The sequence below is a fragment of the Nilaparvata lugens genome, chromosome 6 (assembly GCF_014356525.2).
Source record: "Nilaparvata lugens isolate BPH chromosome 6, ASM1435652v1, whole genome shotgun sequence".
In the NCBI taxonomy this organism is placed as follows: Eukaryota; Metazoa; Arthropoda; class Insecta; order Hemiptera; family Delphacidae; genus Nilaparvata; species Nilaparvata lugens.
In genome coordinates this window covers 24,652,809-24,671,240 of record NC_052509.1, presented here as the reverse complement: position 1 = coordinate 24,671,240, position 18,432 = coordinate 24,652,809, and the positions used below count along the sequence as shown (strand labels likewise).

Sequence of the window (18,432 nt, the reverse complement as noted above, 5' to 3'; positions counted from 1 at the left end):
GGGATCATTGTTGCGTTTGAGTTTGGTGACGAACTCGATGACCTCATGCAGCGACCTCTTGGTGCGGCGGTTGTAGGGCGAGATGGAGATCTCGCAGCAGAAGTCGAGAACAGCGGACTCCTGTTCGAGGCTGAGCCCCGCCTCGTCGAGTACAACCATACGTCGCGTTTTGCCGAGGATGTTGTCGTAGAGCGTGCCTTTTGGGATGCCGTAGCGTGTGGACGCCTGCGTGAAACGCATCCGTTGCGTGACGACGGCGCCAATCGCCTCCTTCAGCTGCGCCTGAGTCCAGGTCGGCGCTTTCAGCTTCATCAGAAACGACGATTTCGACGATGAAGTGGTAGTGCAAGCATCTAAATACGTGACACAGCAAACAAACACACGTCTACATTCGCATACAGATAAAAAGCACACAAAACATAAACGAAAACAGCAAACACAAATCATAAATACACAAAGATAATACCATAGCGTAAAAACAAAACAAGAAGACTGAAACGAAAAATTAAAACTCAAATTATTCACAGCCTGTTTCATTCTAACTTCACATAGAATTAAATTAATGTTCTTCTATTGTAGAGATAAAATTATTTCGTACTACGTTTTCAAGTACATCCATAGTTGAAAAATATTATATATTTTCATTGTTTGTTTAGTTATAGCATAGAGAAACAATAGCGTAAACAATAATGCTATCGTTTCTCTATGGTTATAGTGACTGAAGTATGTTGGAGCCAGCTCTAGTTTTCATTTTTCGTTTTTGAATTGGACGCGCGCTCCTCGTTCAGTTCGTATTTCTTTCACTTGAGTGCGTCGCGCTCACTAGCCGGTAGGTTTTTTCTTTCAGTTCAGTCTCGCTTTGAAATAGCTTGCCTCGAGTCGGGAATTGGTAATTTTCGTCGATCATTCCCAGAAGAAAATCGTTCTTCAAATTATTATTTTTTCGTTAATGTTAAATCGTACACCGTAAACCTACGTTTGGAAGAGTGTTTGCCAAACTCCCTTTAGTTGAAAGTTTTAAACTATTATTTTTCGATTGGAAAGTTCACCGATCTATAGTCTTTAAAGACATTGTAAATATCTCGTCAGAAATATATGTGCAACGTTATATGATGGAAGCCGAATTTACCAACAGTAGATGACAATTAAGCTTGCCTTTTCACCATCCTTGATTCATCTCCTACCTCGGGGACACCTGAATACCTTACCTGGGAGTTGTAAGCTCAATAATATAAATATTACATTAGGTACTCTGCAGATTTTCGATGAGTTGTTCTTTTATATTTTCATTGCATGTACTTGTTTCTGTAGAGATATCACTTGTTTCTTTTCTATTCAATACAGTCCACTTTACATCAAAATTATTGATTACCAATTTAAAATCAATATAAATTTCTTAAAGTTGAACCTTAGAGTTTACACTGGTCCACCAGGCCAGATTTTATTGGCTATTTTTATTCAAATATTTGGCAAGCACTTATCCAATTTTATTGTAAATCGTTTGTGCATGCTAGGGTTCAAACCTGTTTGTACATTATGAATTGAGCCGATCAAGTTGGTTCACTCTTATCTCTATTGTCCGTTCGGAACCGTTACTTTGCAATGCTGATAACGTTATCGCTTAGCTTGCTTCGTCTATTGAGCTTTCTCTGTTCAATTTGTACTAACATTATCATTTTGCTTGCTTGAATCATCAATGAAAATCGTTCATTGTTGCATTCGTAATTTTATTCGAAAATTAGTAAATGAAAATCATTAAGACCTTTCCAATATCCAATCATGAGTGAAAAGAAGTTAAAGCTCAAACGAGCTAAACTTGAGCAATATTTCTATCGTATTCAACGTACTTTCGATTTGTCGAAAAAGGCTTTAAAAGAAGAAGCTAGTGCTAAACAATTTCTAATTCTCTATAGTTCCACTCTTAAAACTGTTCAGGATTATGAAGCTGTTGAAATGGAAATACAGGAGCTTGAAATGGAAAAAGACCCGGAATTTGTACCCAATTTAGTAGTTCACATATGGAAATGTTCGAACATATGGAAGCAATTGCTAGTGAATTGAAAAAACGCAGTCAGGTTGTACCTAGTGTTTCTACCCCGGCTCAACCTGTATCTTCCAATAAGGATTCGTCTAATATTTTACCGAAAATTGAAATTCCTGTGTTCGACGGAGATCAATCAAAATGGGCGGTATTCTACGAAATGTTTAAATGCATGATTCATGACAACAAATCGATTCCAAATCAACAAAAGGTCCAATATCTGGTGTCCAAACTATCTGGAGAAGCGGCTAATATTTCACGTCATCTACCACCTATTGCTAATAATTATGAAATTATTTGGGATGCATTAATTAAGCGGTTCAATGACCCCCGCTCACTCTCAAATGTGTACTTGAAACAAATTATCAAATTTGTTTGGTCTTCGACTTGCTGATGAAAGTTATCACATTCCCAGCGAAATTGACGCTATTATAGGAGCTGAATTAGTGCCCCATATTTTCCGAAATGGTCGTGTGGAAATTGATTCGAATTATTTGATGGCCTTGGAAAGTGTTTTCGGTTATATTTTGATGGGTAGAGCCCCTATTTTAACTCAATCTTCAGAAAATTCAACGTGTTTGATGACTTGTCTAACATCACCGTTGGATAAGTTAGTTCGAAAATTTTGGGAAGTGGAAAGCGTTCCAGATGTAGGAAAACAACTCACTGCTGATGAGTTGGAATGCGAGAAGGATTTTGCATCGTCCGTTCGTCGTGAAAATTCGGGTAGATTCGTTGTCTCATTATCGTTTTCAAAATCCCCTGATTGTCTTGGTGATTCTTATGCTATGTCAGAACGTCGACTCATCAGTTTGGAGAAACGACTGGCACGTGATCCAAACATGCGTTTAGTGTATCACGATGTCCTCTTGGATTATCTCAAACAAGGACACATGGAATTGATAAAAAATCAGAGTGATAAAAGTGGTTATTTTATACCTCATCATGCTGTAATCAAAACTCAGAGTCAATCAACGCCTTTGCGTATTGTCTTTGACGCAGGCGCGAAAACTACTACTGGAGTATCATTGAATGATATACTTCATATCGGCCCCAAGTTGCAAACGGATATTTTCGTTCTGTTAGTCAATTTTCGGTTATTTTCTATCGCTGTAACTGCTGATATAAAGCAGATGTATAGACAGATTCTTGTCGATGAATCGTGTCGCAAATTTCAGCGTTTGTTATGGAGATTTTCGTCCAATGATCCCATACAAATTTTTGAATTAAAAACTGTCGTATTTGGTCTGAGTGAGTCACCGTTTCTAGCTCTCAGAACTGTCCATCAACTTGTTCAAGAAGAAGGTGAAAATTTCCCTGATGCTAAAGCTCGTATTCCGAGTGACATGTTTATGGATGATTTGGTGACAAGTGTGTCTTCTTTAGGTGAAGCAAATCGTCTTTGTAGTCAGGCTAAAGAATTGTTCGAGAGAGGCGGATTCGAACTTACTAAATGGAGTTCCAATTCACCTGAATTGATGAATGATTTCTCGGAAGATGAAAAATCGGCCTTGTCTAAAGATTTCGAGATGGGAAATTTGTTGGCTGTCCTAGGTTTGAAATGGCAACCTGGTAGTGATTCGTTTTGTTTTTCAGTGAATCCTAATCAGTCTGTTCCTACCAAACGTCACATTTTATCGGTAGTAGCACGCATTTTCGATCCTTTGGGACTCTTGTCACCCCTAACTTTGTTTCTTAAATGTTTAATTAAACAATTATGGAATGCTGGTCTTGATTGGGACGATTCAGTACCTCCCTCTATTGCGCTTCAATGGGAGACATGTCAGAAGGAGTTCCCTTTATTGTCCAATCTCTTCATACCACGTCATTTAGGAGTGATGAATGATTCGAAAATTACTGTCATTGGTTTCTGTGATGCATCGACTTTAGGTTATGGTGGTGTGATCTACATAAAATCTCAAATGGATATGCAACCTGCAACTATCACATTGTTGTGCGCTAAATCAAAAGTCGCGCCATCTAAGACTTTATCCATACCTAGGCTTGAATTATGCGCGGCGCTCTTGCTCGCTGAATTAATACAGGTTGTTGTCTCTGTTTTGAGCCTTCGTTGTCACGTGACTCGCGTTGTTGCATTATCGGATTCTACTGTTGTCTTACATTGGATCAGGGGCTGTCCATCTAGATGGCAATCTTTCGTCGCTAATCGAGTTACGAAAATTCAAGACTGTCCTATCAACGACTGGTTACACGTGGCAGGAAATTCAAACCCAGCTGATCCCATTTCGAGAGGTTTATCCCCTTCTGAAATAATTAATCATGATTTGTGGTGGTCTGGCCCCTCTTGGCTAATGTTAGAAGAGAGTGATTGGCCCGTCAAGGTCGATCTGGAACCTATAGAGTGTCTACCTGAGGTCAAGGTTCACTCAATTGTCACTGTAGTACAGTCGGAAAATTCATCTATTAATTCGATTCATCTTTTAATTGCTCGTTGTTCCAACTACCAACGTCTATTGCGTATCATGGTGTTAATATTGAAAGTACTTCGTCTATTGCCTAAACCTCATGAATTAGATTTCGATTTGGCAGAAAAACATTTGTGTAAAGTCGTACAAAAAATTCATTTTTCGAAAGAATTACTGGAATTGAAAGCTGGGAAAGAATGTACTTCTCATCTTCAACAACTGTCACCCTTTCTTGATCATGATATTATTCGTGTGGGTGGACGTTTACAAAATTCTGAGTTGAATTATGACAGCTGTCATCCGATTATATTACCGAAAAATGATCCATTGGTCACGCTTTTGATTGATTATTTTCATGAAAAGCACTGTCACGCTGGACCTCATTTATTGGCGTCTATTTTGAGACAAAAATATTGGATTTTATCAGCCCGTGTCCTTATAAGGAATCATGTACGAAAATGTAACAAGTGTTTTCACTATCGTCCCACTCTTACACCGCCGAAAATGGGCAATCTGCCAGCCTGTAGAACTCTGTCGTCTAAACCATTCGTCCAATGTGGAGTTGATTATGGTGGACCCATTCGAATCACCATGGCCAGGCGTCGGAATCCTTTCATATTTAAATCGTAAATTTGTCTTTTTATCTGTATGGCAACTAAAGCCGTTCACATTGAATTAGTTTCGGACTTATCGACCCAAATGTTCTTATCAGCTTTTCGCCGTTTCCTTGCTCGACGAGGTCCTTGTAAGGTCATGTATTCCGATAATGGTAATTGTAATGGTAATGGTAATTGTCACGGATGCTGAACTCCAAGGAATATCAAAACCTGCTCCAGAATGAACTTGCTGATCATAGCATTGAGTGGAATTTCATCCCGCCAGGTTCACCTCACTTCGGCGGTCTTTGGGAGGCGAATATAAAATCAGTAAAGTCACACCTGTTTTGAGTTATTGGTAACCAGTTGTTGACTTACGAAGAATTGAACACTGTCTTAGTTCAAATTGAGGCTGTACTTAACTCACGCCCGTTATGTCAAATGAGCGCGGATCCGAGTGAACCCCTCGCCCTCACACCGGCTCATTTTCTCACTTTGACACCTCTTAAGTACCTTCCTATGTTAAATGTGGAAGATCGTCCAATGAATCGATTGGATCGGTTTGAATTAGTCAATCAAATGGTTCAGTCTTTCTGGAGTCGTTGGCGCAAAGAATACTTACATGAATTACAAACCCGTGTGAAATGGTGTAAGGATTCCACCCCTCTCACGGTTGGTACAATCGTCCTAGTGGATCAACCAAATGTCGCACCGTTGAAATGGCCTCTGGGGGTGATTGAGGAAGTATTTCCCGGTGCTGACGGTGTCGTTCGAGTGGCTATGGTGCGGTGCGCCAATGGTCGCTTCAAAAGGCCGGCTACAAAGTTGTATCCGTTGCCTACTCAATAATTTTCCTTTTGCATTTTTTGTTTTATTCTCGTTTTGTTTTATTTTTATTTCTTTCGTCGTTTATTCATTGTTTTTTTCGTTTCTTTGTTCTCTAGCCTTGTCTGAAAATAGCTTTTCAGCCGGGGGGGGATGTTGGAGCCAGCTCTAGTTTTCATTTTTCGTTTTTGAATTGGACGCGCGCTCCTCGTTCAGTTCGTATTTCTTTCACTTGAGTGCGTCGCGCTCACTAGCCGGTAGGTTTTTTCTTTCAGTTCAGTCTCGCTTTGAAATAGCTTGCCTCGAGTCGGGAATTGGTAATTTTCGTCGATCATTCCCAGAAGAAAATCGTTCTTCAAATTATTATTTTTTCGTTAATGTTAAATCGTACACCATAAACCTACGTTTGGAAGAGTGTTTGCCAAACTCCCTTTAGTTGAAAGTTTTAAACTATTATTTTTCGATTGGAAAGTTCACCGATCTATAGTCTTTAAAGACATTGTAAATATCTCGTCAGAAATATATGTGCAACGTTATATGATGGAAGCCGAATTTACCAACAGTAGATGACAATTAAGCTTGCCTTTTCACCATCCTTGATTCATCTCCTACCTCGGGGACACCTGAATACCTTACCTGGGAGTTGTAAGCTCAATAATATAAATATTACATTAGGTACTCTGCAGATTTTCGGTGAGTTGTTCTTTTATATTTTCATTGCATGTACTTGTTTCTGTAGAGATATCACTTGTTTCTTTTCTATTCAATACAGTCCACTTTACATCAAAATTATTGATTACCAATTTAAAATCAATATAAATTTCTTAAAGTTGAACCTTAGAGTTTACAAAGTATGATTTAGGCCCGTATGCAGATACTCGGTTTATTAAACGGAGAAATGTCGGCTGTTCGGTTAAACCCCGTATGAAACACATCATGCTAAATGCAAACATATCTACAAGTAAACGTGGTTTAGCGTTAAACATAGTGTTAGCATATGGCCGGCCCTAAGCCACTGTAATTTCACTAGTACAGCTTCAGGAACTGTACCACGGCATGATTACCTGGCTTTCATTATTTTGATTGTAAGCCAAAGACCATCTACTGTTATGGTTCCTATACTATAATTATTCAATATTCTAACAAGGATTTATTTTGGTATTAGTCTCAATCCAATAAGCAGTAAAAAAAATTGAAATTAAACATAGTTCAAAATATATAATTAATATTGTTCTGTGAACAATGCATGCAAAGTTGAAAGCTAGGGACCTAGAATGCATTCTTGGTACATTGGTTGAAAGTATTTAACTAATTTCGATAGAGTAGCTTAATTATTATTCAAAAATGAAAATTATCATCTTATTGAACTACCTAATAAATAAATTACAATGCAGCATTCAGAGGAAACTTACAAGCTACTTTGGTATTAGTCTATCAAAAAACGAGCAAAAAATCTCCAAGGCATTCCATTTTGAAAAAAATTCTAGTTTTGAAGCGATTTATATCACATGAATTTTGAAAAATTGGGAAGAAATTGAATACTCAACTTAACTTGATTGATATCAACTTTCTGAATTTGATGAGGATCTGAGCTTTTTGGTTCAATGTTAATAAGGCATTCATCTTCAATGTTAATAAGGCATACAAGGGTAGAATAATTCTATTTCGATTTCGTTTTTCATTTTGTCTGCAAAGAATAATAACTCCATCAACAGATCATTGATTCGGCGCGAATTGTTCAGAATAGGATGATGAAAGCGTCATGTACATGATTCAACAGAATAACATAAACAAATTCTCACACACGACTACATCTTTGCAAATAACTGATGGATAAGTGTCGCTTTCAAAGAGAAAAACAGATTGCCAATGATTTCGCAGCAGCCACTTTTTTCTCTTCTCTCTCTCTTTTTCTCTCTCTCTCTCTCTCTCTCTCTCTCTCTTCGTCTCTCAATAGAGACCTGAATTTTGTACGCCGGATTCGCTTTGACGACAAAAATATAAAATCATTTTTTCGCTGCTGTCATAATTCATATTCTTTGTGTTGTTCGCGCGATTGAATGTCAAAAGAAGTAAGGCAAAAATCCATACATGTGTATGCACGGCAAGGTCCACCACGTGTGAGCAGCACATAACCAAAATGACAAAAAATCATTGATACATCTTCTATGCTCTCTACTCACACGCCCCAACAACCAACCCCCCCCCCACCATCAATTCCTCCTCAACATACCTCCTTTCATCCTTCACAATTCGCACTCGCTGACTCAATTTACTTCTATTAATCAAGAACGATACTGAATCGGCTCAAACTCCAACATACCATTTGTCTATGCTTTGCTCACTCTATTCAAGTAATGTGCAAATCTATTTAGAAAAATTGGATTGATTTTCAATTGCTTTTCTAACACATCTAGCACATAAGTTGCTTTTGAAATTAGAAGGTTTTGTTCTAGAGTTGTAACAAATTTGTTCATATCAATTTTTTTTGTATTTATTTTTTTGTTAAGGATGATGAGCTCTGGGCTTGCGCGTGGATAATGAGACGGATGATGATGAGAAATGAGTGGACCTACATTTTAAGGTGGGTTCCGAACCACTGCGAAGGGATTTTTAAACCCATAAATGGTATTTAGAGGATAGATCGGCTCTTGAAGTGGTCTTCAACCCTTACAACGGGAGTAACAAGCGCATGAAGCTCAACTCATCTTATCGATAGCTTATCAGCGCCACCACCAGAATAATCGCTTCCCTATTTTGTTTTGTTTCATCTTACATTCCACCAACTCGAATTATTTATACAAATAATTGACGATTTATGATGATTGATAATTCAATGATAATTGATAATTCAATGATAATTGATAATTCAATGATAATTGATGGTTTAATTGATAGTTTTAATTGATAATTGATGCAGAGCCAGGGCTCAACTGTATTCATGAATATTTTCATTTTATTTGTGAGTTTTATGGTGTTTTTATTTTTATTCTGAAAAACACTCTGGGAGGCTGTAAGTTTATATTGTGTAAGTGTGCACAGTAAATTATTTACTTTTCTTTGCCCTTCCAACCACTGCGACACCATTTGTTTATATTATATATAATTTATAATGACGTCCTTCTGAGCAAAAAAAAGTAGCCACTCTATTTCATTTTTTTCGATTCTAATGTTTCAGTTATCGCCTGATATAGCTATATTTCTCTGAGAAACTTTACAAACTACTGTATGTGGTAGAATTCAACTTCTGATTATATAACTTCTTCAAGATCCAGTAATTAGTATTTATTTTACGAATTGATTTACTAATAACAGGTCAAGAGAAAAGCACAGAATCGTCTCATAATAGTTCTTATCTGTGAAATGGTAATTTATTCACAAGTCAACAATAATCTTCCAAAGTTACACTAGTAAAATCCATTTCTTAAAAGAGAAAGATCCTGTTGCTTTTTCCACTCTTCCTAGAGCTAGAGCATTGGCCAAATATGTAAGAAAATTATTCATTGAAAATATTTTAAGAATTCTGTGTGGATAGTAGTTGGACTAGGACGGTTGAGAGACGATCAAACAAGGCAAATTTCAACAGCGTAGTTGCATAACTAAAAATAAACATTTTTGTTTAATTAAAACGCCTCAGAAAATTAATTAAAGCGTTAAAAATTTGGCGGAGGTAATTAAATTTCTCAAACTAATAAGGTCTTGTCTGTTTTTTCTATCTCCCTCCCACCATCCCTCTCACATCAACTCTCCTCCCCCTCTAATTTTCTATCTCTATTTCTTTTCTTTTCTTATGATTCCTCTTGTTCATACAGTCTAATTAAAAGTGGGTATATTTCTCTAGCCAACTGCAAAACTGGAAGAGATGAAGAAAAAGATGTAAAATATTCTAGAAATAATTTGTTCCAGAAATAATAAGGCACTTGATGGATAAACCACTTCAGCATCAAATCCAGTATTTTTCTCTCGCTAACTCTCTCTCACTCTACTCCACTAGTACCCCCTCATTCGATTCATTCATTCATCTTCTCTTCTCCAACTCACTCACTCTCTCTTTTCCAAGATCTAATTTCTTCCCTCCTTATCAATTATTGATTTTGCTGAGAGAAACCGCCAGATGATATTATACATTGTTCAATATTTATTTAATATTACAGGATGCAAGAACAGAATGCAATCTGTTCGAAAGCATGTTTCAGGCTGCGACCGGCTAAGATATGACGTCAATTTATATACAAAGATAACATGAAATACATACTGCCATACACATAGATAGTAACGAGCATTCATACGAGCGTATTTCGCGTGCAGAGAGTAAACCGCTAGTAATGTTCAAACATAATAATAAAACAAAGTTATAGAGAGAAGATTTGTACGACTTTACGTCACAGTAATATGTTCAATAAATATTCTCAGATTTCAGGTATCTTCCTAATGCAGAATATAATCTTTTATTGGGTGCTCTAGCCTCTAGTGCACTCAAATCCACAGCCAATGTAAACATGGATTGAATTGATATTGGATGATGATAACGTTTGTGATAATTGGAATTTAGAAACGGGACTAATGGATATAATATTTTATTAAACATTTGAATTGAAGGCATTTTTGGAAATGATTTGAATTCCAACTTTAATAGGAATTCAGGTTTCGGGGACAGTATGTAGGCCTAATGGTCTCCTGGCAAACAATATTATTCGATATTATGATATACGATTGGAACTTTGATAAATTTCCGAATGTTCAATGTTAATAATGCAGATTCTTTATGATAGCATAATAAAGAATAAAATGTTCATTGTCAATGGCCCCGCCCCATCTGTCTACGTTTCAAAGATTATTCATTGTTTTCTTGCCAGTGAACCTTGGTTTTTTCGAGTGCTTAATGGAAATGAGTTTTTAAATTTGCTGTGCGATAAATTTCAGTCAGTGAAAATAGATTGCATTCTGCATTAGAATTTAATCAATATTAATATTAGTTTAGTAATATAATAAAGTGAAATTTATTATAGTATTACTGTAGTTGGTATTACAGAAATATTAGAATAGAATATTTTGTATTTTGTAGAATTGAATGTACAGGTATTCAGATACCTGTATACCAGTATTCTATAATAGACTACTACTTATTCTCTTTGGTTCAGTCAAGACGCCGTCATCAATTCTAAACAAAACATTTTTTTTAACGTCTTACCAAAATTTTTTAAAACTGTTGTGTTACCACTTTCAATTGCTTGGTATCAGGCAAATTCAAGCTATTTTAAAGACATTAACACGAATTCTTCCATCGGAAATTGATGAGGAACTCTTACTGCAACTCCTACATTAGTTTTCGAAAGATATTACTTCAACACAAAGACTGTGGCGTTGAGTGATATTACAAGAGCAGCCCTCACTCCAATACAGTTCGGAAGATGATGATCCTGGAGATAAAAAGTAAGAAGAAGGAAGAGCAGATGAAAAAGGAAAATGAAAAGAAGAAAAGGAAGGAGAGGATGAAGAGGACAGAATTATTAGTGAAGGGGCATGGGAGGGGTAGCAAGATGGACAAGAGAGGGTAGTTGTAGTAAAGTTGGTTAGAATAGAATGAGGTTGATAAGGTGGGAGAAACAGTTAACGAAGACAGGGATGAAGGGGTGGAAGAAGGGGAAGGAAGAAGGGAAATCGATTAAAACTTGAAGATGAGCTGAAAATGACAACGGGCTTTTAAGAGGCGGAACGAACCCAATGAAAATGTTATTGAAACAATATGAAATTATTATTAAAATATCCATCTACTCGGTCGGAGCGGAGAAGGAGCAGAAACAGGAGAAGAAAGAGAATAAAAAGAAAATGAAGGAGAATAAGAAGAAGAAGGAAGAGAAGAAGGATAATATCAACAGAGAGACGCGGAGACGTAGCGTCAAGTGGAAGGATAGAGTTTGATAATATAGCATCAGTGTAACTCTCAATCTAAATTAATTAAAATCCCTCCTTTTCCCCCTTCCACTCACCCTCACTATCCTGTATTATTCGCGTACCATCTCCTCCACAATTTTTTTCTCAACTATCTTCTGTCACAATGACAGAGAAATTTCTGCATTAAATTCCATCTTGCGGCCTGAATGTTGTCCCCCGACCACAAAAAGGCCAAATATTTGTTTTTCCCTGGCTATTGATTGATAAAATAAGTGTGGAAGATGATTTTTAATCTAATTTCAATTTCTATCTAGATGAGAAAACTTTTAATTTCCCAATCAAGTGGATGATTATTTCACTTCGAGAATCGAATGAAAATGTTTAATTATCATCATGATCACGTTCAACATTCAATATGAGCTGATAAAATCAGAATCAATACGGCTTCAATACATTGACAGATGTATGAGAACTAAATAGAATATGAGAGCAATATTCATTTGGAGATTTTCCTCAAACCATTAGATTCTCAAATAAATACATTAAATTTTAGAAGAGTACTTGAAGGAACAATAACTCAAAATACTAATCACTCATTTACTGTAGTAAATCAATAATTACAATAGAGAAAAAAGACAAAAGCGTCAGTATTCCCATTTCCTAAATCAACTAGAATAAACTGACCAAAAGGTATGAACAACATACAATATATTATAGATAGGTATATGTGGCATTAACGATTCTCAATTGATGAGAAAGTTCAAAATTCCTTTCAAGTGAATGTGGAAGTTCTTCGCCATTAGTGATACAGAGTGGAAAAAAGTAGAAAGTAAGAAAGGAAATATATAAAAATGGATGAGAAGAAAGGAGGAAATATCAATAGATTCATGTGAAATTATTGTTTGCTTAATTTATATATTGTATGTGCATATATATGTATGTACTGGGACCAAAAAGGGAATGAAAACTCGATACAAGAGGAATAACTTTATATTAAAAGAAACGGCAGATGTTTATTCTAATTATTAAAATGGAAACGTTGGCTGTTGGAAAAAAGAAAGAGAAACACTGCGAGTTTGAATGGGTGGAAGAGAGAGGCAAAGAAGAAGAAAGTGAGAAGGGGAATGAGAAAGATCCTTTTCAAATTTCCGCAAGGCACCTGCTACCCTCGGCCCTCCCTGCAGTACAGTAGCCTACTTGCAAGCGTCGTTCCATATATTTCATGAATAAATAAAACAATATAAAATACCCCTTCCTTTTTCTTGTTAGGTAAACGAGAGGCGAAGCTATTATTTTTAATAATGCAGAAGAAAAACGAAGAGAGGAGTAAAGCGAATGAGGGTAAGAGAGAGAGAGAGTGAGAGAAAGCACCAACGAATATCTGCAAGCAAAATACACACACACGCCTACGCGCGCGCACCCGCTTTTCTTACCAACCTCAAGTTTTTTCCCACTCATTTTCCAACAAAATCCCCTCTAAAATGTACTACGGCAGCTATTGAACACGTTACCTTGTGTATTACAAATTCACTCCATCAAACAACTCAGCAAGTGTGTTATCTAAAAACACACATACGTCTCTCATAATCTAATTTTTCATTGCTGTTGATTCATCAATTAATTGCTTCAAGAAACGTTCAATTGAAATCCAAATTTTGATTCACTTCATTTCGATTCAATTTAAACTATCCAAACGTAATAAGGCGTTTAACCATCCAAATTTCACACGTAATTACGTTTAATACATAAGTAAGCTATAGTGATTAATACAAGCTATAGTGAGTTTTATGACGTTAATGTAGACTACAAAATTGAAAAAAGTAGTATTTTTTCTCAATATCATATCCCACAATTAGATTATTTGCAACCTATCATAAAAAAAAAATTAACATAGATTTTTACTGTGTACTGAGTAATATTTTCATTGCAGGTGAGAATTAAAATATGAATAGTAATTCATTATTACAATAAGGATATACTGTACGATCAACGTTGAATTTGAAAAAGAGAATTAGTATCGCATAAGTAGAATAATGATACTGTAGTTAAAATTTTGATTTCTTCCTTGGAAAATTTGCTCGTTTTTCGAAAGTATAACTAAAAACTATTAACAAGAATAAAAAACAAACTCTTTAAACAACAATAACACATGAAATCACATTGAAGGCACGAAAAATCACAACACAATGGGAATTAGCTTCAACCAAAACGCGGAAAAACAAATATTTTTAAAATTCCAGTTTTACAAATTAGAATTCAACTTACCGGCCAGAGACGAGGTGGAGGCTCCGAGCCAAGAAGCATGGGTCGATTCCAGCATCTTGGCCTGCAACAACAACATACATATGAGGACAACATTCCAAAACAATCAAAACTTAGATTAGAATACTAGAATATTGATGAGTGCGTTTTACAATTTAAATCTTTTTGAAAATTGAATTGAAGATGAATAGTCAAGTTTAGTATTAATATTTACACCTTACATATTCATTTGTGGAAGAATCCACAAAGCATGACAGTGATTGGGAGAGAGGGAGAGAGAGAGAAACAACAAATACAGTATTTTAACATCCAGTAATTTTGAATATAATCTACATTTCGGATCTGAATCTCTAAAACGAAACGGTGAGAATATGGAGATGGAGAGTGGATCATGAGTAGAAATGAAAATTACAATAGTAAATAATCTATTCAGGAAACAGAATGTTTAGAATACTTGGAGATATGGTTATTTAATAAGTGATAAGATCTCTTCAATTAAAGTATGTTGTACAATACTAATTTGGGGTAAAATAGTGAATTACAATAAAGAAATTGGAATTAGATTAGCAACTCGTCGTCGAATCAATTTCAGTGCAACCACTACGGAATACAGTAGGCCTATATCAAATTCAATTCAAATCGAATCAATTTCAACGTTCAACCGTAGACTATATAAACAATGCTCATTTAGTCTATAGTTCTACCCAGATAATAGATTATCTTCTAGAGGATAGTATAGTGTTTGTGGTTCAACAAAACCTTGCACCAAAATACGCACTACCAGCTATACAGCAGTTTCCAAGCTATTGATGCTTGCCTTCCTAAAAATAATAAATAATTTCAACGTTTTTCTGCATAAAATTAAAAGGAAGACCTCGATTCTAAGTCAACCACAAAAACAACGTCCAACAACAGCGATGCGATTAAAAATAATTCTGAGCAATAAATTTCTAGTATAATTATCATTTGGAGTCGGGCGCTTGTAGTTTTATTGTCTAATATTACCGTGCACAGATTCACAGGCACAAAGAATATAATAATATATAATCTTAACGGCTATATCATCGTTTAGACGTGGTCTCACCAACAGGGTAAAGAAAATAATGACAATATAAATGTAGGTGGCTGAGGACTGAGGAGCATATTTATTACTATGTACAAGACAGTCGACGGTCATGTTAAAAATGACTGTACACGAAAAAAAACAAGTCTAGTATTTATCATGAAGGGGAATTGTTATTAGGGAAAGGAAACGGAAGAGGAGAAGGAGCAGAATAAAATGGTAAAAGAAGAGAGGAGGAGGAGGAAGAAGTAAAAGAAAAATACAAGCAGAACACGATCGAAAAAGCTGGATCCGCGGGTTTTTATTGACCCTACACAACTGTCTCGGGGATCACAAAAGAACTGTGCTACAAGAAACAAAAATGAACAAGATGAAGAAGAAATTGACTGTAAATAATAAAAATAATTGCAGCTCTCAGCCAGGACGTGCTTCCTCTATCCAGAGAGCGAGGGAGAAAGAGAGACCCGACCTCGCAATTAATTCCTGCAATTAACTAATAAAACATATCGACCAGCCAGACAGACGGTAACTGACAGTCGGGTAGGTACCTCTCTTCAAAAATAACAAATTGGTTTACTATTTATAATTTACACTTAATTTCTTTCAAATAATAATACTGTAGATTGAAGTTCTTCTACTGCAGATAATTTATTGAACAAGAACAAGATTGTAATGTCTATTGTTTTTGTCCCAAACGCCATTTCAATCAACTATTATTCTAAACTAAACATTGAAAAATGTAGGATAATTCTAGTGAGAGTAGCATTAATCAATTATCATTGGATTGAGCTTTCTCAACCGCCCCTAAAGGAGATTCCCACCAACTAATGGGATAGGTTAAATTCAGTTTAGATTTCTAAATGCTCACATCATTCTTCTCAATTCCAATATCAAATTAATCATGGTTCATTCAACAAGGATCATTATCATTCTAATATTACTCTTGATCTACTCACATACCTCTCATTTCGATTTCCCTTCATCATTGAAGTCAGTTAATCAATCTATTATGCTCAAAGTGATTCAATAATTATTTATTGTGTCGTAAAAAAGGACTAAATATATCTAAGAAGGTAAATATGTCTCGTTATGAACAATGAACTAAGAATATAATTCCTAGTGCTCAAAACTAAGTATTTTATATGATAAAAATGGAGAACAGTTATCGTAGAAATCACGATAACTATGTTACAGTACTATCAGGGAAAACAGGCTTTTCAAGGCAAAAACATTATTAGACACAAATAGAAAAAGAAGTAAATAATAATCTGTGATGGAACTGCAACCTCAGTAGCCAGCCATCTACATGATACAACAATAAATCCTCCTAAAATTGTACAACCACCACTCAACAGATGAAAATTGAATGAAATTGTGAGAGGGTGATAACATTGAAGTGCGCCAAATTTAGACTCAACGAATTATTCGTCCGCGTCGTTTAGCATAATACACTACGAAATATGTTTGAGAGGCAGTTGAGTTGACAAGTAATTTTGTTGATATAGTTGAAGAATCAGTTTTAATGTATTCAACGTATGCGCGCGCAGTGTTGTTGGTACGCGAAAAACGCGCTCTTTCAACACTTGACGGTATCAACAACAGGGTTTTGACATTGGCGGCTAGAAAGGGGGTGGATTTTTGACAGGGGGGGGAGGCAGATCAGATCTCTGACCGGCATTTAAAAGGGGGCACCGGGCACTCACACGTCGACACAGCGACAGCGAGACTAGTGGCAGAGTCTGTCAGGTCATGTAGACCAGTAAGTTCCAGCTCACAGAAACCAACACAGCGATTTGAATAAATGTGTCCGCGCCGTGCTTTTGACATGTTTATGTTAATTTTGTACAAATGCAAATTTTAAAGCTGCCAACTTGTGTCAAGAACCTAACGCCACTGCATAAATCCCGGTATTTGACTGGTCAACTTGCTTACGATGATCATACCCTATTATTTACAAAACTACTGCATTTTTTAGGAAAATGTTTGATCGCAATGTTAAGCAATTGATTCTGAATAGTAGCATCTTTTCAACACTTTCTCAATCCACTCAACTTGAAGATTCAAATTTTACGGTTAGGTATCACTTGCTGAGTTGTGAACATCACTTGTTTTATCTCAAAATGTGTGAACGCGTTAAAAACAATGAACATTAATGAGAAGGCTTTTCTCTGCTATATGATTCTAAGCATAAGAAAATCATCCGGGTGAATTTTAGAAAACGTTGTGCATAATAATAGGAAGCGGATGACATTGCAGTCCTACGAAAACTAGTGACAAGTTTTGAAATGTAAGAAAAATCGCATCACCCAGAGAAAGAACTCCATAATTTTCTATTTCTTCTACTCTATCTACACCTGAATCAGACTGTGAAGACTCCAGACATCATCCTGAGTGACGTCCCATTGTTTCATCAATCGTGTCCATCCCATTGTTTCAAAATAGAAATTAATTCAAAAGTAATCACTTTTAAATAAGTATTTTTATGGCGGGCCATTACGGTGAAGATTCCCCGTTTCCAAAGACAATAATATCTGATTTGAGAGAGTGGCTGTTATGCATTATTAAAGAATCGTTATGGGGCACGTAATAGAGGAGAAATGAAAAGATGGAGATATGAAGAGTTGCGCAGATCTCACAAATAAGCCCTGGTGATATCTGATGGAAAATTAAATAGTGCACGCCTTTTGGGTAAGGACTAGTGGTGATATGAGAGACAAAACTAAGTGATCTCATTGTACCTTTCTCTTCACCTTCTTGTTCTTTCTTTTTCTTCCTGCTCCTCCTCCTCCTCATTCTTCTTTTCTAGGTGCATCATTCATCTATCCTGTTACTGGTTGTTGCTTCTTGGACGTGTCTTTCCGGTCGTTCATTCATAATCTCATGCAGTTGTTCCTACTCCTCCTACTTCTCCTTCTCCTCCTCTTCCAACCTCCGGCAAATCTTCTCAGCATTCGCATTCTTTTTCTCCAACTCCTTCTTCGATCCGCAATCCTCCAACTCCCGATATCGTAATTGCTGTTGTTTTCAGCGGCTGATAGAAAACGGCGATATAATAAATTGAAATGTAAAGGGGGCAAACGAATTTCTGAATATAGTTCCAAATAGCTGACTGTTGGAAAACAATGACAGGAACTATATTGTTCCTAGTAGTTCAAATAAGTGCTTTGAATAAGTTTAGTTTTTGAATGCGTAGCTTTCTTCAACTAGCTAGTAGAACGCATCAGGGCTGTGGCAGTATGCAACTAGAAGTGCACAATAAGAAAATTATTAGTTCCGAATTAAAAGTAGTCGTAAAAATTTGATTGGTCACTTCCTTACTTCTGA

The 18,432-nt window shown here is 36.2% G+C and overlaps 1 protein-coding gene across 7 annotated transcripts in view; it reads right to left on the bottom strand.

Annotated features, from left to right (window-relative positions):
* Positions 1-18,432, bottom strand: part of LOC111054325 (protein bric-a-brac 1) — a 547,242-nt gene that overhangs the window by 25,013 nt on the left and 503,797 nt on the right. For all 7 annotated transcript variants that reach the window (XM_039430499.1, XM_039430493.1, XM_039430497.1 and 4 more), the window contains one exon: positions 14,049-14,109. In XM_039430499.1, the coding sequence (XP_039286433.1) occupies positions 14,049-14,109 (61 nt within the window). The remainder of the gene's footprint in view (positions 1-14,048; positions 14,110-18,432) is intronic.